The sequence below is a fragment of the Tauraco erythrolophus genome, chromosome Z (assembly GCF_009769465.1).
Source record: "Tauraco erythrolophus isolate bTauEry1 chromosome Z, bTauEry1.pri, whole genome shotgun sequence".
Classification (NCBI taxonomy): domain Eukaryota; kingdom Metazoa; phylum Chordata; class Aves; order Musophagiformes; family Musophagidae; genus Tauraco; species Tauraco erythrolophus.
This window is the reverse complement of record NC_141496.1, coordinates 91608990-91634115: the sequence shown is the minus strand read 5'-3', so window position 1 is coordinate 91634115 and position 25126 is coordinate 91608990. Positions and strand designations below refer to the sequence as shown.

The 25126-nt window shown below is 40.4% G+C and overlaps 1 protein-coding gene across 1 annotated transcript in view; it reads left to right on the top strand.

Moving 5' to 3' along the window:
- KDM4C (lysine demethylase 4C) overlaps positions 1–24206 on the top strand; it is a 286953-nt gene extending 262747 nt beyond the window's left edge. The window contains exons 19-22 of the mRNA XM_086628662.1: positions 237–407; positions 18577–18696; positions 23158–23250; positions 24030–24206. Of these exons, the coding sequence (XP_086484788.1) occupies positions 237–407; positions 18577–18696; positions 23158–23250; positions 24030–24206 (561 nt within the window). The remainder of the gene's footprint in view (positions 1–236; positions 408–18576; positions 18697–23157; positions 23251–24029) is intronic.
- Positions 24207–25126: the final 920 nt, after the last annotated feature.

Sequence of the window (25126 nt, the reverse complement as noted above, 5' to 3'; positions counted from 1 at the left end):
GATTAGTTTCTTTCAGATGCCATTTGTTTTTTCATAAAATGCAGAAGCTTCATATGTAAAAAAATTTATGTGATCGTGATTGGAAGGAATGGTTTTTCATTTGAAGTTTTTATATTGAGGAGTGAACTGCTACCAGTTCTGTTTCAACACCGGTAAATTTTGACACTGATAAATTTGTGATGAGTAAGCTGCTACCTTAAAATTACTTTTCCTTTTAAATTCTTCCTTTTTTCAAGAGAACTAAAGCATGTGAGAAGGCCATTACCATTGGGCAGACAGTCATCACGAAACACAGGAATACACGATACTATAGCTGCAGAGTCATAGAAGTGACGTCTCAACTTTTCTATGAAGTCATGTTTGATGATGGCTCTTTCAGTCTGGATACCTTTCCTGAAGACATTGTAGTAAGTACTGTCTCAGATACTTACTGTGTAAGTAAGTATCTCGGTAAGTAACTCAGATACGTGTTCTTTTTGTTTTGTTTCTTTGGGTTTTGAGTTTTGTTCATTTGGTTTTGGTTTGTTGTTTGGGTTTTGGTGTTTTTTTTTCTTAATTAGAGAGTTGGAACCTCTTGAACTACTTCTTTTGACCTTGAGGAGATAATGTCTTAATATTCAGTTCATGTTTGTTACTTTTGCTGCTGAGAATGATTATTTTCTAATGGGCTTCCGAACCTTGGTTGTTCTAATTGTTCTTTACCATTCGACAAAATGAATCAAAAGTAATCTTACGAAGTCTTTTAATTAAATAAGAAATATTTATTTAATAAAGGATATGAGAGAGGGAATTCCATATATCCTTATCTGTGTCTCAGAGATAAATCGTAAAAATTCCTTGCTGAATAGAAAAATCCTGCTGTAATGGGAAGAACGGCTCTCAAGAATCTGTTCTATCAACTTGTTTACACCTTCTGATATTTAGTTTGTGAGATTACATTATTAATGATAAAAATCATCAGGGAGAAGAATGTGTAGTTTATTGCATTTCCAAAAAGCAATTGAGATTTTGATTTCCCTTATGCATTTACATAAACTAGCATGATTTTCAGAACTGTTAAGGACCACATTGTGTGCTTAGTTAACATGTATGAATAAAATTCGCAGACGATCGGGCAAAGATTCTCTTTCCCTCCACATTTGCAGTTTAGTACACTGGATGTTAATTGGAACCTTTGTGGCGTTCATCAGGTGCAGCCTGACGTCTTTCTCGTGATACGAGTGTGATCCTTGTTTGCCTTCATGCTCCTCGGAGTCTTTTTTTGTGATGAACTGGTGTACCTCCAGCTAATAATCTCATGCATGTTACATGCCTTTGAAATTTATCCTTTAATTCGAAACACTCCGAAAGGCTTCGTTAATGATCAAAGACGTTCTCGTTTAGGATGATCAAGATGTTAAGCAAATGTGGCTGTACTGTTTGTTATTAGAAACTCCTCTTTTGTGCACTCCTGCATCGAGGATCTGGTAAGGCAGAGCTGAGGAACTCTGGGGCAGTCTGATCTGGAGCTAAGAATAAACATAATCGGGTCTGGGTATGGCTCAGTGCTTCTCAGATAGTGGATGGACATCACAGAATTGTTTGATGGAAGCACCAAACGAATTTCACATTCCTTAGAGAAATCTTGTTGTGTTTTCATTAGATAATATACCTGCAGCCGTTACTGGAAGGGAAAAAAAAAAATGTTTCTTCTTCTGCCTGGACTAAAACTTGCTAATCCATGCAACGTGCGTATCAGGTGTTAGTGCCGCTGGGAGGACTTATTCATCAAATCTGGTGTGAAAGCAGTGTTGCTGCCTATTGAAGAACTTACTTTTCTAATCTGTTTTCACTTTTCAACTAGCTCACAAAGATAGCAGGAGCTTTCTGCTTTTCCAGTGTGTGCTGAATCCACTACATAATTTCAGCCCAGCTCACAACAGACCACAATTCTAATGTTCAGACACCGTGATTTATTTTTAAGGAGGAAAATAGGGAGCAGGGAAATTTCAGTCTTGAAGCTTTGTGAAACTCTGCTTGCGTGCAAGCATGCAGCAACTATCGAAGCAGGGTATACATTGTTCTCTTGTTCTCATAACGTGTTTTTCTTGGTTTGTGTTAGCATTTGCTAAATGTATCAGGTTTGGGGTTTTTTTAGGTGTAGGTGTTAAGATATAGGGATATAGACTTTTTATTTCAAGCTATTGCTTGGGCACCATACCTGATTTCTACCTTGTTAGAATATCTTAGAATAATCACTCCTGAATTGCAATGTTTAAACCCATTAGATAGCTTGTCGATGTGCTAACCAGTCAGCTTTCCTTCAACCCAGTGGGTGTAGGAGGGTGCAGAGAAGTATGTGGGTACGATATTTTGCTGGAAGAAACAGGAGGACAACCTCCTCTTTAAGTCATGGAAAGACTGCAGTGAGGGGGACAGTATGTGATATTTTAAGGAGGTGAGATGACAGCTTTAGCAGTCAGTTTAGCGATGCATGCACACAAGTGAGGGGTGCATATGCTGCAGACCTGAGTAACTGCTGCAGCAGACAGCATGTATGTATGGTGCCTGCCACTGCCTGAAGGGTTAATGCTCTGTGACTTGTCACGCAGCCCCGAGCTCAGCACTGGAAGGAGTCCTGTCCTGCCCAACAGGCTAGATGTCAGTTTACAGGTTATGCATCAGGAAACGTCTCAATTCTTTGGCCTGCTCAGTTAGGGAGGGTGTCCCACAGTTCTTTTTTTTTTTTTTAATGGACATATCTCCACTGGCATATCTTGGTGGTTTGCAAGAAATTAAAATTCTGTGTACTTAGCTAAGAGTTTTATTCATTTCCCTATGTATTGTGGCTGTCAGTAATGCCTTAACAGCAAGTATAATTACAATATATATACGTATGTGTGTAACCTGAAATTAGAGCTAAGGATGAAGTTGTTCCCACATTACCTTATTAAAGCCCAGCTAAACAGGTAGGCCTGCCAGTGTACTTGGTTGGGAGCAGAAATATACCACCAAATTATATTGATTGCAAGGAAGAGAGGAAATTTTAAAAAATTGCAGAGTCAAGCATACTGCAAGTCTGTGGGGAGGTCTGGTTACAGGAGAGCGGAGCACACCGCTCCTGAAATGGTAGATATTCTACCAGGCCACTTGCTCTTGGTTCTCCAGTGACCAGTTTCCACAGAATTCTTTGCTGTTGTGGTTATCAAGCAAACTAGGTGAACAAAAATGAGTGTACTTACTCTTGCTGCCATGACATACCCACACTGTGTTTTGGATTATTATTAATCGTATAAATGTAGGAGTTTGACATCGAGAAGGTAAAGCTGATCTGTGGGTTGTCATGCCCACAACCCAAAACGGACTTTCCTTGTTAAATCTATAAATTGAATACCGTTGTAAGTGGCATTGTAGCTTACAGAATGCTGCTGTAAATGTTCCTTACAAGCAAGAGCACCTTAAGAGTTGAGAAAGTGAGATGTGTTTGCAAGAACACTTGGATGATATATTCTGGAGTTCATGAGTGCATTTTGCAGAACCACATTCTGATAATTTTCTGAGGCCCTGATAAAATCCAGAAAGTGTACTCCTGGAACGGTGCGGAATTAGTTGACTGCAGCTGTCAAAAGCAAGAACAATAAATTATTTTTGCATGTGTCACGTTGGTCCATACAACATCTCGCTTGATTTTCTTTTTTTTTGTCTACCACTGTTTTTTGAAGTGGATGCCATCTTACCTGAAAAAAAGTCAAGCATGAAAAAAATACCACCAGGCAGTGGATTTTTTAACATACCAAGAGTGATACCTGGCATGCTTATCAGAATTATGCTGATACTTATTCAAGTACCTTCTTTCAGTAGTAGACTCAAGAGAGCCTTCAATGTGAAGAGAATAGAGGAGATTAAGCTCCATCTTTCTGGGTCTATCAATACTTTAAATTCACCACTGGCAGGGGAGAGAGAAACAGGGCTATTGAGAACTTTGACAGCCAAAGTACTTCACTGAAATTATCACAAAATCTACAACTTCTTACAGTGTGCACCTAAATTTCACAAAGCCCAAAATTATTATTCTCTGCTTTCTTTGTAGTAAAATGGAGCACATTTTAGTTGCCACCATTTGCAGAAAAACCTGCCAGTATGATAGCAATGTAATCGGAGAAGCTGTTAAAAAAAACACAGACTTTTCTCAGCCAGGGACTTTCTTTGCAATCTTCTACCTCTCTCCTGGCCCACACACGCTCACTTTGCACCCCTACAGAGCTATGACATGCACTTCGGCGTCAGTGGCAGGAAGAGTGATGTGCTTCACTCTTCTCTCTCGCAAGAGAGAAGCAGCAATATATTTTGTTGATAGAAGACAGTAAGTTAACAAAGCTCAGCGGTAAATGCGGCGGTGGCTTAACAAGGTTCAGTGGCAAGTCACAACTGATTATTTACTGCATAGAGGACAGGGTCAGACAAAACTGTTAGGGGGACAAAGACCCCCCTGCCTTCTAAACTCCATCTCAGAGAGGAGTCTAGTTGCAGCTGCATCCAGGCTTCTTAGTGCAAGACTTGGTCAACAGTTTATGCCCATACAACTGTATATGCATCATCAGTGCTTTGTAGCACTTAGTTAAGACTACAAAGTTTGGGGGTGCTTATTCTCAGTTCACTTACAGAGAATCTGGCACAATAAGGATTCTCTCAACCTCGAGGAGCGGCGTTGGGAGGTCTCACCCTCAAGGTGACGTCCTGGCGTGCAGCCTGCTGCCGCGCAGGAGAGCTGAACGGGCTCTGGACTATCCACTGTTGATGGAGTGAGATCATGGACTTGCAGTCACGTTTGCATACCAGCCATATTTCAGTTGGCGCGTGCCCAACTAGCCCTCAGCTGTTGAGCAAGACATCTGGGTCACTGCGCCAGACAGTCTTTGGCTGCTATGTTATCATCCATCTCCCCAAAGTCTGACTTAAGACAGATGTGCAGCTATCATGACCACCACTGGTGGGAGCTGCTGAAGCAAGGCAGCAGGGGGCACAGCAACATCTCCTGACCCACACTCTAATGTGTGCACACACTGTGTGCGTAGGGTTGCCTATCTTGATGATTGTGGACTCACTGAAGTTCTGAACGACCCTTCCTGGCCTAGATATCTGGCAGGGGTTTGAAGCTGCATGGGCATTTATAATCTTAGAAGTTGCTCAAGACGAGGTGAACTAATTGGGGTAAAGCACAGGCAAGGGAGTCAGGCTGAATACGGAATGTCCCACGGATAGTATTATTAAACTAATGAGAGACAGAACAGATTTACTTCATCCTCCTTTGAGGTGTAAAACAAATGGGATTTAGGTGGACAGTTCTTCAAAAATTATTTCCTCCACAAGCTAGCTAAAGGGGGCATTAGTTTAAAACCATGATGTGCCATTACATAGCGGGGACTTTTTGGATGTGCAGGTTAGAAAAGGTAACCTGAGGGGCCCTGAGTGTCGATGCTTAGGATGTAGATTTACAAGAACTTCTCCCTAATGACTTTTTCCAGACTGCTGATTTTCACTGGCGCAATAAATATCTGTCTGCATATGTCTATGCGGACACTCAATCAGCTTCTCAGTTTCTGTATACGTTAATACTTTTGCTACTGCTTTTGAAAAACTGTACTGCTTGAACAATGGACATTCAGAAACGCTGGGCTAGCCCATAAGTCTTGACAGTCCATTAATGTCCACCTGGGTATAAAAAAATAAAAGATTTGATTCTAGCCTTAATAATTCCCAAAGGATGCTGTGTTTTTTTGAAAATCTGTCCTACAAACTATACATGTTTAACTTTTCCTCCATCCACCTTGTCTGGCATTATAAACGACTAAACTCCTGACTAGTTTCCAGCATTTTTTCCAGTGGTTTCTCTTCTGTATGCCTTTCTCTTTTTAGCTCTTCTGATGACTATTTTCTGCTTGTCTACCTGTTCAAATCAAAACTTTAAATAGTAGTGCCTACCTGCCTCCTTGTGTCTGTGAAAGATCCATTAGACTTCTAACAGACAATAATAGCTTATTGTTTGGTTTTATTATATGCTGGCATGTAAATCTGTAAAGAATGGCTAAGGAAATTAATACATTGAATTTGCACTCCTTTTGGGCAATCTACAGATGCTTTGGATGCACACTAGTATCACCATCACCGGCGATTTCTGAGAATGTGAAATGGAAAAGCAAGCAATGCATTTCTGAAGGTGACAAGAGGGTAGATCATATTTGGTACAACTTAGTCAAAAAGTCCTCAGAACTAGTTGTGTCGTGTGGGAAAGGAGACCTAATGAATTATAATAGGTTCAGCAACCTTTTTTTTTATTTCTTAACTGAAACAACATGGAGTCTCTGAGCTGAAAAATGTGCTACTTGTGTTGGGCTGGCACAATATTTTTTACAGCATTATAAAATAACCTGCTGTGCAGTTGAACTTACTACTCAGCAATTTATATGGTGTGGCCATTGACAGACAATTCTGAAAAATTGTGGAAAGCAAGTCTGAGAGCTGCATGATATGTCTCTGAGGAGAAAACCTGGGTTTCTTTTCCTGGTTAGATAGATTCATAAAAATTGCGTAGGATTTTACATTCTTGTTCTGTGAGACACTCGAAGAAGTTAAATATGTATATATGTTTGGAAGAATTTACTTCAAGTCCATGTGAGCTGAGAAATTTGTTTTAACAAATTTTTGTAACTGAACTTTTGCACTGGATTTGCAAGCGCAGCCACACAAAGTCCTGTGCTTTGCACATGCAGATCACTGTCTGCATCTTCTAAATGCTAACACAGATGAATTCCTGCTTTTAAAACTGTGGTCTTGTTAAGTTAAAAACAAACTTCTTAAAAAGCACAGGCTGAGTTCTAAGGCTTCAGACTGGAGGCTTTTATTCCATCATTTAACTCTTGGAGCTGCAAAACATCAAAAGATGCAGTAGTCTGATTCTAATCTGAAGTTTGTTGTACAGTGCTGTGACCGTATTGATTTAAGTGAGTTGCTTTCACTTTACTCCATTATGAAGAACAGAAGTGATTTTTCTGTGGCTCTTCCATTTTCTTCATTTCTGTTACAGTAGACAGTCAACTTAATAGATAAGCATAAAGAATGAATATAGAGTAGATTAAAGCTTCGTATATAAGTATTATCTTTACATGATTTCCTGTGTATAACGTCCTTTACACTTTATAAAAAAATGCTTGGTGGATCCTTATCAGTAATGATTTTAGATGAGTCAAAGATAATGCCCCCACAGTTCAGCAGGAGAAACAGGATGGAAGGTAATCCATTATTTTGTGGTTTATGATAAGTAAACGTTGCAGTGAAGCAGGTGAGAGACAGAAATACATTACAGTGCTTTTTGTGATTGCAAAGTGAGTGTGCATCCGTGTCCGGGACAACAAGTACGGCCGTGGTGAGCATGTGGAGCACAGTGAAATCTGTGGAATCTCACAGGTGGGAGTGGGGAAGGAGCATTGTTTCCCCTCCCATCTTTTTTCTGAGCTAACCCAGGAATTGTAGGATTTTCAGATCTGGCAATTCACTCTATTTGTTGTATGTTTCAGAAGTAGATTACTTCCAGACTCGCCATCTGTGTTCGGGGTGGTGGGAAGAAGAAGGAGCATTTTCCTTCGTGTACGTTAGGACCTGAGGCAGGGGCTGGAGCAGAACAGGAGCTGCTCTTTGTGCTTGACTGGCTGCAGCTGGTTTCATGGGAACTTTCAACCTCTAGACCTTCACCAATGTATAGGTGGGCAGGATGTAAGGTACTACTGTAGGGTTCAGAGTCTCATCTAACTGTAGCAGAAGCATAAGCAAGGGTTCTCCACTGCACTAAAGGAGCCTTGTAAGGCACAGCAAATCCTCAGGCACAGCAAATCAGACATCCTGGTGTCCTCGACAACTTTTCCTACCATTGACAGGGGGCTTTCTCCCATAAGAGTATATTGTACCCCAAATTAAGGCTTCCTCAGTGTCCTCTGAGATGCACCTTCCTGTGATGCCCACATCCTGGACATCCTAAGCCACGTTCTGCAATGTGGATCTGAATTGTTGCCTTCTGGGCAATTCTGCATCTGTCAATAAGCGTTGCACATGTGTTTATGTTAATACTTTGCTGAAAGGCCAAGTAATGGTTGAAATGGTAACTTCCTAAGATGAATGGAAAGTAAGACATTTTTCAGGAATGCATGATCCAATTTGTCTTCCAGTTTCCCTTTGGTTAAAGCTTATATTCACTTTGCAAGAGAAGATTCAGTAACGTTTTAAGGACAACATGTTATACGTAAATTCAAAGTATTTTTGTACTATGCATTCTGCGATCCAAGGCTAAATTTGTTGAATTACAGTAACTATTCTGTTAATCTGGTGATTTCACTGAATTTCTGCCATTTCAAAACCAGAATTGCACTCCTGGGAGTCAGGCCTGCTCTTTCAAATGCTAATACGCTGTGTAAATTGCAGTTCCTGTTTAGATAAAATTCTGACTGTGGCAAATTAGCTACCACTCTCCTTCTCATTCAAATCGTCTCGGAACTTGGGAAACCTAATTCTGTGTTTCTAAAAATTTGCGCTAACTGCTGTGTGCTGTCAGCCCCCAAAAGAAATCACGGTTTTGACAGCCTGCTGAGATCAGCGGTGGTTTTCAGGGAGTTTCCACAATTTTTTTCTCCACTTCCCCTGTAATGGTGTTGGTGGATGCATTTACTGTTTGTGGCCGCGGCACGTTATCTGTCGGTACGACGAGCTTTTCTAAATTGGAGGCGTTAGTTGTAATCACAATATTTGTGCTCCTTATGAGGCAGTGATGGGTGGGCATGGTGGCTGCGTCCTCAGGGCTGGTCAGAGGTGCTTTTCCTGCCCTGCCGTGGGGGTCTTTGTCTCTCCTGGACCTGTACAGCGAGCGCCAACTCTTCCTGGCAGCGTGGTCACCCCGTGCTCAGTTCTGCCCTCCTTCCCTTTTAAACCAGCTGAAGTTGGTTTCTGTCGGTGCAAAGAGCACTGTCTGATGGTAGGTACCCCAGCAGCAACGAAGCAGGACAGTAAATCTAACTCAGCTCCTAGTTTAAGGGGAAAATTTGGAAACAACTGCTGCGGTTCAACTAGAGGCAGCGAGAACCATTTCTGTCCAAGGGCTCAGTAATGAGGTCCAGAGTTTTTCAGCTTTTTTGTGTTGTGAATCTGGGGACTAGAAACCCACTTGAAGTCTTATCAGTGAAAACCAGAGACAGTGTGTTTTGTCTGTGTCATGAGAAGTAACTCTTGATTTTGTGATTAGTGCCAGAATGCTTGTTTGCTGTAAATTCCAGTGAATTTGCAGTGAAATGAATTTCAGTTTCTCGAAAACAAGAGGATAGAGGTGTTGGTTATTCAGTTTTGGAGACCATGCATGAATTTCAAGTTGTTTTTCAGAAACCGTGGAATTTCTAGGATAAAAGCCCAGACAAGTCAATATTATGGCTTGCTCCGTGTAAAGTTGTGGTTAGATAGACTAATACTAGGGTCTGAGCTGTTCTTATGGATTTAAGCAATGCAGGGGTTGACAGAAGATGGGCAGTTTCTATTTCATGCTTTGATTTTAACAATATGTATAAATTTATGAACAAACACAAGATAGGCAATAGTAAAAAAATATGAAGATACACAGGATAGGAAGGACAGGTTTATTGCAGTTATAGAGTCCAATTTAGCTCTGGTTCATCTTTTCCATGTCTGTCTCTCTTTGATCTTTGAAACCTCAGGGCTAGATTATCAGCTTTCAGTCTTCTGGGAGGAGGATTACAATATTGTGCCATGGCCTCTGTGCGTCAGGGATGCAGCAATATGGGAAGGATCTGTATCACCAGGCATGCTGAGGGGCTGAAGCCAGGTTCCTGCTTACCTCTGCCTTTTGCCATTCCTTCTTGCCAAGTTGTGTGACAACAGCGTGGTGGGATTCACAAGAACCCTCCAAAAAGAACGCCGCAGCGGCATGGCAAAATGGATTCTTGCACAGTCTTCCTGCAAGACTGCTGTTGATTGGTAGGGATATGTCTTCCTAGAGAGTTTTGATGTCATACAATACAGAAATAGTAACTTCAAAGGATGAAAAACATATCTGGCTAAACTAATTGTTACAAATACTCGTTTTGAGCTAACATTTAAACTGGCTTTACACTGATAGCATCCCCGGAAGCATAATGCCAGTCAGGCTCTGTGTGTATTTATACTATTCCTTTACCACTGAGTTAAGTAATTTGTGCAATTGCTGTGTGTTTCATTCTGTTGCTGCATTACAGAGCCATACAGCAAAAACAGCATTAGAAATATGTACCAGCTCGTAAAACCTGTTGCAAAAGCCACACTTAACCACTTCAGCCCTATCTTGTTTATGTCAATTATACCATCAGTGGTACTTGACAAGAATTTGAATAAACAGTGGGGTGTTCTGTGCTTTGCTTTGGAAACAAAGCAAATCAGCAAGTAAAATCCAAGAGTGTCAAGGAGATGCAGAAGCTTTTGCTAAGGGACATTGAGAAAAATGCTGGAATTTGAATATAATTTAAACAAACAAAAAAAATTATTTTTATTACACTCTAAACAACAGTGACTTGAAAAATAGCCGAGCTCCATGCTGTGTCTGCCAGTTAATCAGGTAAACAATACTATTAGAGTTGAGGAAAATAAAATGAGAGTTTCTGAGGTTCATGGGTTAGGGGCTGCTCAGTTAGACACTCTCCTGAAGAAAGGGGTGCCAGCCTGATTATGTTTGCTGTCTTGGTTAATGCTTGATGACAGTTCATTGCTCCATGTTGTGGATTTTGTAGAGATGCCCTCATGGGAAACAAGTAGTAGAAACAAGTTCTGAACAAGGTTCAGAAAAGGAAGAGTCTAACACATGTCTGACACATTACTTTAAATGATGCCAGTCTATGAATGTAAACCTAAGGTTTCTGAAATAGTACAGCTACAAGGGAAAAATATATGCTTATTCGGATAGCTTGGTGATGAATAAGAGTAAACTTCAGGAGTGAACCACTTGCAGACAATGTTCCCACTTAACACTGTATATACCATATACTGATTTTTTCTTCCATATCTTTCGAAATTTTCTCCTTATTTTTTATAGACTGAAAAAGAAATCTCAATCTTCGTTGTATTGTCATATATACATATATGTGAATGTTTTAGGGCTATATTGAGGGAAGACTGATCTCCAGTAATATTCATCAGTGATAGAGGAGGGTCTTCAGACTGTTACTCATGCATTGCAAATGTCTTTAACCTGCAATGTTTCATTCTCCTCTTCCCTATTAAGCCCACTGTAGGAGCACTGCTGTGAGAGCTGTTTACTAATCTCCCACAGAAAATATTCTGATCTGATCAAGATGGAGATTGATTTTCTTCATCTCAGTAGGAGATGTTCCACAGAATGCTCATGCAAAAGTATGAGTGAGAGGCAAAAGTAGCTTTTAAAAGACACACTAGTCTAAGTTACCAATTGACACGTTGGAATCAAATCGGGGACCCTTATCGTTACAACTCTTCTGCCCTCTCTTGAAGAACAGTAAGATGACATCATCAAAGCAATTAACAAGAGCCAGGTGATCTGATGGAGTTGCCCCTTGATTTGAATGGACAAGTATTGGCATTTTTCCATTTGAACGTGATTGTTTTCTAGCAACAATTTTAAATATTTGGCTACTGTTGGGTTTATACCTCCTCTAAAAGATGCCATATGGGCTCCATTTCCTTCTTTTTAGACAAATTCTTAGATACAATGATCAATGTTGTTGCTGTGATAGTAGATACAATATTAACCTTTATGATGATTACTTTAAGTTGAAGGAGTTAATTGATCCCTCTTTCACCAATCACATTCCGCATTCACCAAAGACTGAATCAGATTTGGAAGGATATATGAGTCCATCTAACCTCCTGAAAGGTCAAACACCGAGCTGTAAGATGAATGTTGAAAGGCAGAACATTGTACAAGCTAATGAAAAACTTTTCCTGCTGCTAGATTCAGGAGGAATGAAACGGTGGGGTTTTGTGTGTTCAGAATATTCAGAAATATTTTTGAGAGTTTTTTGCTTTTCATGTATTTAACGTGAAAATAATTTATTTTGTTTTATTTTTTTAGTGTTGATAAATAATGTATTGCAGACTGTAGGTTTTTTTTTGTTCAACTGCTGCCTTCCTCACTGAGGAAAAATCTCTCAAAGTTAAATTTTTTTTATTTTCATTAAATACTCACATATTCTACGTTAGTCATGCCAGTATTTTCCTTTCTAAGATTTCCTCTCTATCTAGCTTCCTGTCAGACCAGAGACTCTGTGAATTAACATTAGCTGATATTTGCAGTCACAAAATAATTTCATCCTTTCCTACTATAATCTTGACATGAAAGACTACAGTATCCTTTCTACCATCATTTTAACTTGCTTCTTTTAGCCAGTGCCTGAAGATATGAGCTAGTTTAGCCCTGTTAACTTTGAGGATTGCACCACAGAGTTTTCTGTTTCCTCTGAATTCACTAGAGATGTTTGTTTTCAGTGTTGCTTCTTTGGATCAAACCTAGAAGAAGTCACAGGCTCTTATATTCTTATCATTTTGAAAATAATTGTTCAATTTGGAGTAGCTGAATTAATAACATAATTTCCAGGCAAAACATTGCCACAGTAAAATTGTAGGTATCTAAGGAACATCTGTTTCTGAAAGTTTTGGAGAGTAGTCTCAATAGTTCATAAGTTCATCTTAGATCGGAATGTCTGTACTTTTTAGCCTTGATTGAAGAAAGCATTTGAACATATTTTTTAAAACTTTTAAAAAATTAAGGTGTTTTCTTCAGGTGCCAGTGGCTATATTCAAATTGTGTGAACCTTGTAACATTTCACAGTTCCTGGATTCAAGTTCATGCTTCAGCTGCAGACTTCCCTCCTCTTTTTTCTTAGTGTGGCTCCACGTTTGTTCCTAGTCTGTGTCAACCATCACCACCTTGCCACTGCAACTGGATTTGCTACTTGCAAATGCTCTGTCCAGCCTTAATGAACCAAAGTGTCGTTCAGCCTCTGTGGTAAAAACAAAGGAATATCCAAAGAGAAAAATAGGAAAAATGTCTGCTCTATCTGTAGTGCTGTACACAAGAATTCCTTAGTGACATCACAGGAGACAAACCCAGTATTTCAACATGCTTTTCCAATATCTATTGTGAATGGATTGCTTACTATTTTAGTTAAATGCATATAATGAACCCCAAAATGTTTCTAAAACTGGAAAATACCACCTGTCATAAACAAGAAAAGTTTTAAAGTTATTGTTATTTACAGGTTTTTGCTAATAAAGAAACTTTTTGAGTGGCTGTAAGCCTACCACTGGTGAGACCATATCTGGAGTGCTGTATCCAGTTACGGGCTCGCCTGTAGAAGAAGGACGTGAACATACTGGGGAGCAAACACAGTGAAAGGATATGAAGGTGATGAAGGGACTGGAGCATCTGCCACATGAGAGGAGGCTGGTAGAGCTGGGACTGTTCAGCCTAGAGAATAGTAGGCTCAGGGAGAATCTTATCCAAGTCTATAAATACTTGATGGTGGACTTAAAGAAGATGGAGCCACACACTTCTTGTAGTGCAGAGTGACACGACGAAAGACAATGCGTACCAACTGAAATACAAGAAAATCCTTAATGTAGAATTTTTCTTCACTTAATAAAAGGCTTCTTTACTGTGAGGGTTGTCACATGCTGGACTAGTTGCCCAGGGAAGTGGTGAAGTGTTCATCCTTGGAAATACTCGGACCTAACTGGGCATGTCCCTGAGCAGCCTTCTGTAGCTGATCATACTTGGAGCTGGGGCTCTGAGCTATGAAACACTTAAGTGAATCGGCTTTTCAGTACAAGCAGGCACAATTTTGACCGTTTGTGTGAAGAAGAAAACACACTGTGTGATTGTGCGGGAAATGTACATGGTTTACAAGCTGAATGTAGACAGAGCCCACACTATATGTTATTTACAGCTGGTGTATGGGAATGTTGAAGGACTGACATGTCTCAATGTCTGACTTTCCGTTATATGACTGAGAAAAGTGAGGTTACCTTTTTGCAATTTCGTCAGCCCAAGAAATCATAGAATCCTAGAATCCTAGAATGGTTAGGGTAGGAAGGGACCTCAAAGATCATCTAGTTCCAACCCCCCTGCCATGGGCAGGGACACCCTCCACTACACCACGTTGCCCAAAGCCTCATCCAACCTGGCCTTGAACACTTCCAGGGATGGGGCATCTACAACTTCTCTGGGCAACCTGTGCCAGTGCCTCACCACCCTCAGAGTGAAAAATTTCTTCCTTATATCCAATCTAAATCTCCCCTCTTTCAGTTTAAATCCATTACCCCTTGTCCTGTCACTACACGCCCTTGTCAAAAGTCCCTCTCCAGCTTTCCTGTAGCCCCTTTAGGTACTGGAAGGCTGCTATAAGATCACCCCGGAGCCTTCTCTTCTCCAGGCTGAACAGCCCCAACTCTCTCAGCCTGTCTCCATAGCAGAGGTGCTCCAGCCCTCAGATCATCTTCATGGCCTCCTCTGGACTCGCTCCAGCTGGTCCATGTCCTTCTTGTGTTGGGGACTCCAGAGCTGAACGCAGTATTCCAGGGGGGGTCTCAGGAGAGCAGAGCAGAGGGGCAGAATCCCCTCCCTCGCCCTGCTGCCCACGCTGCTCTGGGTGCAGCCCAGGACACGGTTGGCTTTCTGGGCTGCCAGCGCACGGTGCCGGCTCATGGTGAGCTTCTCATCCACCAGCACTCCCAAGTCCTTTTCCTCAGGGCTGCTCTCAATCCATTCTCTGCCCAGCCTGTCCTTGTGCTTGGGATTGCCTCGACCCACGTGCAGGACCTTGCACTTGGCCTTGTTGAACTTCATGAGGTTCTCACAGGCCCACCTCTCCAGCCTGTCAAGGTCCCTCTGGATGGCATCCCTTCCCTCCAGCGTGTCCACAGCACCGCACAACTTGGTGTCATCTGCAAACTTGCTGAGGGTGCACTCGATCCCACTGTCCATGTCACTAACAAAGATGTTAAATAGCACTGGTCCCAGTACTGACCCCTGAGGAACACTGCTCGTCACTGGTCTCCACTTGGACATTGAGCTGTTGACCACAACTCTCTGAGTGTGACCATCCAGCCAATTCTTTATCCACTGAGTGGTCCTTCCATAAAAACCATGTCTTTCCAGTTTAGAGACCAGGATGTTGTGTGGGACAGTATCAAATGCTTTGGATAAGTCCAGGTAGATGATGTCAGTTGCCCTTCCCCTGTCCATCAATGCTGTAACCTCATCATAGAAGGCCACCAAATTAGTCAGGCAGGATTTGCCCTCAGTGAAGCCATGTTGGCTGTCACCAATCACCTCCTTATTTTCCATGTGCCTTAGCACAGTCGCCAGGAGGATCTGCTCCATGATCTTGCCGGGCACAGAGGTGAGAATGACTGGCCAGTAGTTCCCTGGATCTTCTTTTTTCCCCTTTTTAAAGATGGGGACTGTGTTTCCCCTTTCCCGGTCAGTGGGAACTTCACCAGATTGCCACGACTTCTGAAATATGATGGAGAGTGGCTTAGCAACTTCATCTGCCAGTTCTCTCAGGACCCGCGGATGCACCTCATCAGGTCCCATGGACTTGTCCACCTTCAGGTTCTTTAGATGGTCTCGAACCTGATCTTCTCCTACAGTGGGCGGTTCTTCATTCTCCCAGTCCCTGCCTTTGCCTTCTGTGACTTGGGCCATGCCGCTGGAGCTCTTGCCAGTGAAGACTGAGGCAAAGTCGTCATTGAGAACCTCAGCCTTGTCCATATCCCGGGTAGCCAGGTCCCCTATTTCCTTCTGGAGAGGGCCTACATTTTCCCTAGATCTCTTTTTATCACTGACATATCTATAGAAATTTTTCGTGTTGCCCTTGATGTCCCTGGCCAGATTTAACTCTAGTCATTCCCCAGTAGAAAATGGTGAGAATTATTTTTGCAGTAAAAAGAGAATCTCTAAAATGGTTATGTAACATGAAAATAAGTGGTAGGAACTCTGGCAGAAATCAGCAAAAACTATTTAGTACAGGTTTCCCAAACATTGTTTCATAGACTAAGACATTGTTGTGATACATGAAGAATGGGATTGTTATTTGTCTAGTTATTTGCATGAGAACTCTAATTTTCCATATGACCAATTCCATTAGCCATCCTAGAGAAGCTGTGAGATTTTTTTTTCCTGTGCAAGGTGCAAAGTGAGCAATTCATGCTGGGCTTTTACTGTTGTAAAATTAATGTTTGGCTTGACATTGTTGATAGATTGTTCTGTTTTCTGTAAATCTGCTGTCTTCCGTGGTGCATTTTAAAAGTTTGGTTCAAGACACTTAACCAAGACTCCTTTTTGCACTTTAGCAATAAATAGATGGAGGGAGAAGTATGATGATAACCATAACCGTCCTGACAGTCATCACTGAGAAGAAAGCATTAAAAATATCATCTGCTTTAATTTATAGTCAGAGCTGTGATAGTATTTAGCAATCCTTGTCCCCTGAGAAGTCATAATTATTCCATTGTTGGAATGGAATGGCAGCAGCCATCCTTTCTCCTTTCCCCTCTTCCCCTGCCTCTCCTGCAAATACCAGGAAAGGTAGTACAGGAGTGCCACATACTTACCCCAAATATCTGGTGAAGTTGGAAGGGTACATCTTTCTCTGTCTGTCGTAGCAACTTTTGCCAGACACACATGCAGGACATATTTTATAGCTGTCACCTTGGCACAGCACCTGAGGGATGACAGAGACAGTATTGTCATGCAGGGAGCGTGTTTCTGTGAAAATCAGCTTTTCCCTTCTTTTCTCATGTGTCGAATCAAATTCATGGATTAAGATACATGTGATTAAAAACAGTTTATAAAGCCTGGATTCGGCCAGCGTGATATTATAACAAGATAATGTCCCAGTAAGGATCACTGTGATGCATTTTTTTCTCCCGTATTTTCAGTTCTTTGTCATGATGATTGTTGGCCTCTATTGGAAGTGAATTGTTGAACTCAAGGGGGCCTACAGGAAAGATGGGGAGAGGCTGTTCAGGAGGGCCAGTTGTGATAGGACAAGGGGTAATGGTTTTAAAATAGAGGGAGGTAGGTTCAGGTTGGATATTAGGAAAAAATTTTTTACCATGAGAGTTGTAGAACACTGGAACAGGTTGCCCAGAGAGGTGATGGATGCTCCATCCCTGGAGACGTTCAAGGCCAGGTTGGACGAGGCCCTGAGCAACCTGATCTAGTTGGAGATATCCCTGTTCCTTGCAGGGGGGTTGGACTAGATGACCTTTGAAGGTCCCTTCCAGCCCTAACCATTCTATGATTCTATGATTCTATGAACTCAAAAATACAATATTTTTGTAAAAAATTAGTCGTGTAAACCTGAGACTTTGAAAACAGTAATAGTACTGCAGCAATCTGAGATATTACAAGGTCTTGCAGGACCTTGTCACTGAGTCCTTGTATCTGAGTGCCTTGCTTTAGCTTTTCTCTTCCCAAGCAGTGAGCTTAGGTAGCATGGTCACCGAGCAGGTCCTCTCGCATGTAGGAGAATACCACTGAATCAGCACTGATTTCGTGAGAAGTCTTGTGATGTAGTCAGTACAAAGTACAGAAGCCTTTACTGGGGTGAATATTTGGCAGAGGTAGCTTCCAAAGAACTGTTGAGCACAGACCTGACACGATCGTTTTCTGGTCCTTCACGTGTTTCCTCACGTGGACAGCTGGTGTTACAGGTGTGTGGTCAGTGTGCTCTGCAAATGAGTCGTTTAGGTCATACTGAGCCATATAGGGTAAAATAAACCATGTTGCAACGAGCGTAAACTGTGCCTCTCCGACGTGCTCAACAAGTCAGGCACAGAGTTTGGCCAAGACACAGCGAAAAAACAGCCTCATATCTTCTGAAAAAAAAAAAATAATAATCCCACCTAGTTCTTCTTTGTAAGCATCTGGATTCTTTTAGTGTTTCTCCAACCGCTGGGCAAAGAACTCGTTGGCATTCTCCTCGTTCATAATTCGATCCATCAGAGTATATTTCAGGCAGCAAAGTTAGCATCTAGCAAAAATGTGCTGTGGTTAGGAAAACATGAGTCACTCGAATATGTAAAAGTGAAAGTGTTGCACATAGGCAGTTGCACTTTAGTGATCTTTATTTTCATAGATTTCATAGATTTCATAGATTTCTAGGTTGGAAAAGACCTTAGAGATCATCGAGTCCAACCATCCCTAATCCCCATTAAACCATATCCCATTTTCGGTGTCTGATGGAAATTAATTTTGGGGGAAGTGCATCGTCGTTGCTGATAGCTATCTGATTTCTGTATTTGTTGCCTTGCCAGTGCAGTATCAAGCTGTAAAGAGAGTGTTTCTTTGGTCAGTATTTCATTTTCATAAAGGCTAACAGTATCTTCTGTTAGCCCATTAGCAGGATTATAAAACTTGAAACACACATGGTAATAAATCTCCTCCAATTACCAAGTTGTAAAAAACAGCTTAATGGTAATTTCCGTGTGGTGGCTCACTCACTGATTTGAGAATCCATCCTTCTTTGTAAATAGAGCAGAGATTGCCTAAGGCTGGGCCCACCTGCAGAGGGAGAGGTTGTCCAAGTGAAGTGGCCTGATGGAAAGCTGTATGGTGCAAAGTATCTGGGAACAAACACAGCTCATATGTATCAGGTGAGTGTCTCTGTTTATTACCATGTGCTTGTTTTTCAGATGTCTCTATTGCAAAATGCTTGTTTGGCTCTAGCATTGGTGTAGCCAGCTGCACCTTCAAAGCTGCTGAAGGCTGGAGTGTGGACTCTTACTGTAGCTATTAATGCATTTAAACTAATAAATAATGCTGTCTAAACCATTAACAAGTGCTGTGCACTCTTTGGGAGTTGAGATTTCACCTGTTCATATAAAATCAACCAAATGGCTTATTTAATAAGAACTCAGGTGAACAGGTGGAATGTTAAGATTGAAATATAACATTCGTTATTTTCTCTAGGTTATTTACTTTTATTTGATGTCAGGTAGTTACAGAATTAATGATATAAAATTAAGTATTGGTATGTGACTACAATGAACCTTAGGCGTATCATAAAGGGATGGAAGGGAGGACAGTAAAAGGAAGAGCATAAATAGTCCCACATTCATTTGTCTGAGGCACTTTTGAGTTAATTAACACATAATCTAAAGAGTGTTTTATCCTCAGCAAAGGCAAAATGGAACTGAACACTGAACACTGAAGGCAAGTCTAAAAAGCTGACTTCTGATTTCAGAGGCACAATAATTGGGTTTTTTTAATGTGCTTGCCTTTGAGAAAAATCAGTCAGCAGCTTTGAGTACCCAAGTGGATGGTAGAAACTGCAGTAAAACAATCACAATAATAATAGCGCTTCTGAAAGAATGAGAATCTAGGTACGTTTCATTTAGATACGTATAATCGTTTTCACTTATGTAATGCTTTTCATCTGAGGGCCTTACATTACTCTACAAAAATGGCAAATTTACTATTATGTCTGTAGATAAATTAAGGCACAGGGAGTCTAAATGACTTGCTGCATTGACCTTCTCACTTTGCCAATGACTTGCAATCGAACTCAAGTCCTCAAATGCCTGATCCCTTGAGCTAGTCCCTAAATCTTACCTCTTCCCTTATATTTAGCAGCTGTATTATGTTGTGAAGGTGAAAAGTTCTTTATAAAATGTAAAGATTGTTCTTCTATAGTTACATTAATCTTCAAATCATTTAATCTTCTGAACAGCTGGTCTTCTGAGCAGTACTGTGAGATAGATTAGATGAATGTTGTTATCTTTCATATTTGAAGGAATCTGACCTAGTCGAAACAAACTTCTTTGTCTTATTTTAGACCTCTTGGACAACATGATGAAATCAGTTTAGTTTAAGGAAAATGGATTAGCGTGTGGAGTCTCAGTAAGGTTTAGAGTACCTCAGCATAACAGTCGTGGGAGATTACTGAAAACTGCCTTGTAATAACCCCTGTCGTGGGGGAAATAGTAGAAATCAAAGATTAGAGGGAGTCCAGACTGGACCACTTAGGACTTTGGAGGCAAACAAGTATTTCAACATGTGGGACAGGAGAGAAGGCCGACACAACATGGCCATAGGTTACAGAAAGTCTATGACATGGATAGTGCAAGGCTAACTTCAAGACAATTTAGTAGTTCTTCTTCTGGTCGTTCTACACAGCCTGTCTGAAAGCTGCCAGGACCCACGCATACACATACTCCACTCTTCTTCTGGGGTGTGTAATCTCTGTTGCACCTTTGAGATGCTCTTAGTGAGTCTTTTGAGTGATCTCTTAGATGGTACAACAAAAGGAGAGACTGAAAAGGACTCTCTGAAACAAGTATTATGATCTAATAAGGCAAATTTGTTCTACTTGGATAAAGCTGTGAGTTTTCCTTATGTTCACGAGACATTTGTACCAAGAGTGACAGTACTTGTGCCTGCAGGAGCTATGACACAATGCACCAGGATTTGTCTCATCCAGTTTGACACTTGCCACCCAGTATCCTACACAATCCCTGAGCAGGGTTATATATGCCAAATGAAGCAGGTGTTCAAGTGAAATTCTTAATGCAGTCTGGGTGTGATGTCTTGATGATTTTTGATATTGACATTCATTATTTATTTTTGAGTTTCGTTTGAGATTATTAAATTATCAATTCACCTTATTAACTGCTCTCTAAATAATTTCAGCTGGCCCTTTAATTTATGATGTCCTGATAAATAAAATCTAACGGAGAAATAACATACTACGCAGACACAGTACAGCAGCAGAAGTCAAAATAAAATAACCTGCTGGATAAAATTGATTATTTGAAATGTAGTATCTGCTGTCTGAATTAAATTGCAGCTATTAGAGATGGTGGGCTTATATTTTGCATGAATCATGATACTGTTGAAAGTCTTGGAGGAGCTCTTGTTGTGTTTGCCTTTAATGGTAGGCATATTTATTTCCAATGTGGTATGCTGAATTATTGCTGGAGAATTTCCAATTACTCTTCATTGTAAATGTTCAATATATTTCCTACTGCAAGCATGCCAGATTCCGTGGTATGAAGCAGTTACCTCCTGCTCCACACTACCAATGAGAACAGAAACATTGCCCATTCAGGAGGTGATTTTCTGATTGCACGAAGCTGGCAGGGTTAATTTCCTGCCCAGTTCATTCACCAGTAATGCAAAAAACATTATTACCAACTGTAGTATGCGAAACTATATAACCAAATATATTTTGCAGTAAGGAGCAGAAATAGCGGAAAGGCTGCTCCTGCATCCTGATAAAAATTACCTAAATGGCTATCATTTTATTAAACAAAATTAAGCCAAATTGAACTTTAAGTTCCTCTAACATACTGCTCACAACCTGGGCTTATGGGGTTAGTAGTAGGAACAGAGAAGAGCAAGTATGGCTTTTGCGACTTTGTTATCCATCTGTGCTCTATGGATTTTACATGCATTCCAGATTTATGCATCCCTGTCAAATTGCTGTAAAAAAAAATTTGCTTTTAAGGAAGTTAATAGTTCATAGATCTGTACTCTGAGTTTTGAGAATGGATATACTATATCCAGGATTTTTCAGCCATTCTCAATCTGACATACTCACAGAATCCCAGAATCGCAGAATGTCAGGGATTGGGAGGGACCTCAAAGGATCATCTAGCCCAATCCCCCTGCCGGAGCAGGACCACCTAGATCAGATCACACAAGAACGTGTCCAGGTGGGTTTGGAACATCTCCAGAGAAGGAGACTCCACACCCTCTCTGGGCAGCCTGTTCCAGTGCTCTGGTACCCTTACTGGGAAGAAGTTCTTCCTCATGTTTAAGCGGAACCTCCTCTGTTCCAGCTTAGATCCATTTCCCCTTGTCCTGTCATTGGATGCCACTGAGAAGAGCCTGGCTCCATCCTCATGACAGTCACCCTTTCCATATTTATAAACATTAATGAGGGCCCCCCTCAGTCTCCTCTTCTCCAAGCTAAAGAGCCCCAGCTCCCTCAGCCTTTCCTCAGAAGGGAGATGCTCCACTCCCTCCATCACCTTTGTGGCCCTGCGCTGGACTCTCTCCAGCAGTTCCTTGTCCTTCTTGAACCGAGGGGCCCAGAAAAAAAAACCAAACTTGCCACTCGGTCGTGGCAAGGTTTTAATTTGAACCTACAAAACCCAGTCCATTTGCAAGTTCAAACACATGATTTTTCAGTTTTATCTATGATAATACTTTTGATAATTTAATGTTTTTCTACGTTTGTATTTGGGCTTATTCTTCCAGCCTGAGTCTGTTGTTGTCTTTCACATGGTCCCATTAAGTCACCTAAGGATGTGGAATGAGACTTTCTTTTAATTTTATGCCAAACTTTAAAATACAGTTTCTGTGGGAACTAAAACTACAGGCATAGATAACAGCTGAAATTCACAATTGTTAGATGAAATATTAAAAAAAAAAAAATCAGCAGCTACTGAAAAGGCTTAAATGCTTCAAAGCCTCAGCATTTTATCATTCCCCACACCTAGTTACATTTCCTTTCTCATTTTCTGCTAACGGGGTTCATGTTGGATTAAATCTAAACCTAAGCATGATAAAGCTTTTCATCTTCTGAACAGAGTATTTTAAAGAAATTCCATCAGATTCAATAAAATTCTGTTAACTGGTATTTCCTTAGTTGTCACTCATACTTTCTTTCTTTTGACATGGTCTTCCTCAACCTTGAAGCAGAAGATGTTAAAATTAATTTTTTATTTATTAGAAGCAACTAAAAAAATTAGAGGCAAATAAAAATGACATAAAGAAATTTTAATAAGTCATTCCTACAAAATAGTGTTGCCTGTGTTGTTACTGTTCAGCATTCCTAATCTAATTAATTTATTGTATATGTGTCAGTGTTGATTTTGAAGTTTCTCTGCTTAGATACTATTTTCAAGTTATGACTGTGTCAGAATTCCTAAGAAATAGCATTTTTTTATGTTTTATCCTAATTTCACCTTCCTAAAATAGATATAAAAATATTTGTATCTGAATCTTCTGTGTTTGCACATATATTTTTTTTTTGCCTGGAGACATTCCCAGAAACTTCCTGCAAAAGTTGAATTATGATTTTATTTTTAAATACTCGTTTTTTCAATTAGGTTGAGTTTGAAGACGGTTCTCAATTAGTAATGAAGAGAGAAGAGATCTATACACTGGATGAAGAGCTTCCTAAGAGAGTAAAAGCACGTTTTGTGAGTATTTGCTGGTGATAACTTGATAGTATATATATGCCCAGAATGCCAATAACACTATCCGTGGCTTTATTCTGGATTTTCAGTCAAAATTACAGAAATGTTTTGCGAAGCCTGTGTTAATTTAACTGACCAAATCAGCATGATTAGCACAAGGGTCCATTTGCTAGTGGCAATAGTGAGTTGTACAAGCAAATGCTGTTGTCAAACGTAATTCTTTTCTCCTAAAAGGGACATCCTGGTCGATCATCTGTCAGATCGTGAAGTATCAAGTTAATAAATATTTAAATTGATAGACATTTTGATCTTTCTGTGTGCTTATAACGTGTGTATGCTTTCTTAAAAACTTCCCAAGTTCTCAGAGATTAAACTATTTTAAGTGGTGGATAATATTTGATACTGCCAGCATCAATCCTGCCCCAAAATTGCATCACTTCCACGTTGCTGGTTTTTCACCTTGAGTTGGAGTGATTGTGTGACCTCTGGATAAAATCAAAACTAAGAGCTGGTGTTAGTTACATGTTTCTAAAGAATGCTACCGACCTAGAGAGTTAAATGACGCGTAGTACATACAAAATATGGAAAAGTAAAAATTGTATTTTAAATATACATTTAAAATACACATTTAATATTTAGACATTTTCCTGGAAACAGTTGTAACTGCATAATCAGTAGCGTGGCTAGCTTCATGTCTGTATGTCCATGCAGCTTGTCCAAAGTATATCAGAATACGGCGGCCTGTACGCAGCTGTGTGTGTGTAATTAACATCTGGTTTTAGTCAACAGCCTCTGACATGAGATTTGAAGACACGTTTTATGGAGCAGATATTATCTCGGGAGAGAAGAAGAGGCAGAGGGTCCTGAGTTCCCGCTTCAGGAATGAATACGTGGATGATCCAGGATACCGCGCCTTCCTGAAGAGCTCATTCCAGAAGAAGTATCAGAAGGGGCTATAAAGGAAGAAAGAGGGAGAGAGGGATGTTGATGAAAAAGCGTGCAGCGTTGTTTGCCAGTGGTTTTGGTTTGGCTGAACACTGAGTTTTACAGCGAACTAATCCACACACCAGTCTCACAAACTGGGGTCCTTGAGTTCTGGTTCCTTCAGTCAACGTATTAAAGGTTTTGTAACGTTTCGCGTGGTGAAACTAGGGGGGAAGCCAAGTGAGAGCAAGAGGGGTTACACAGTGGTGTGCTGAGGAAAGCTTTCAGTCCTGCTTGCACTGAAATAAGCACTAAAACTCCCTTTGAATGATGAGAGACGGTTCGCATTCAGAAGAGGAGACGTTTCAGTGAACAGGTAATTTCAGTGGCTCATTTTTTTCTGCAGGCAGGAAAGGATGTTGAGTTCGATAATAGCAGTTTTTATAAAACATGTTTAAAACAAATACAAATATGTACAGTATTAGGACAAACAGAAGCTGTATTTACTTTGTACAGTGCTTTTACATTTTTGTGTCACTGCTGCTTTCGGTAGGGTTTCATGCAGACGCAAATGTTGACTTAAATATTTTTGACTTTTGAGGAAGACATCTTCAGCGCAGCAAGGATGTTTTGTATATTTGAAGAGGCAGATTTTGGCAGTTATTTTTAAATACATGTTTTTCATAAGATCTGTTAAAAATAGCTATTTGTATAATATGATTTTCTTTCCTTTTGTGGACGAAAAATTAGAGTTTAAAGATATACGCTTAACAGCCTAGTTTTGAATGAAAATATATTATGATCTTCCTTTTAAAATACTATTCTATCAATGTAATAATGTTTTAAAATAAACAAACAAATAAATACTGTCCTTTTACTTTCAACGTTTTGTCTGTTGATTTTCAATTCAATTATTTTATACCTATAGAAATCACGAAACTTCGCTATATTCAGT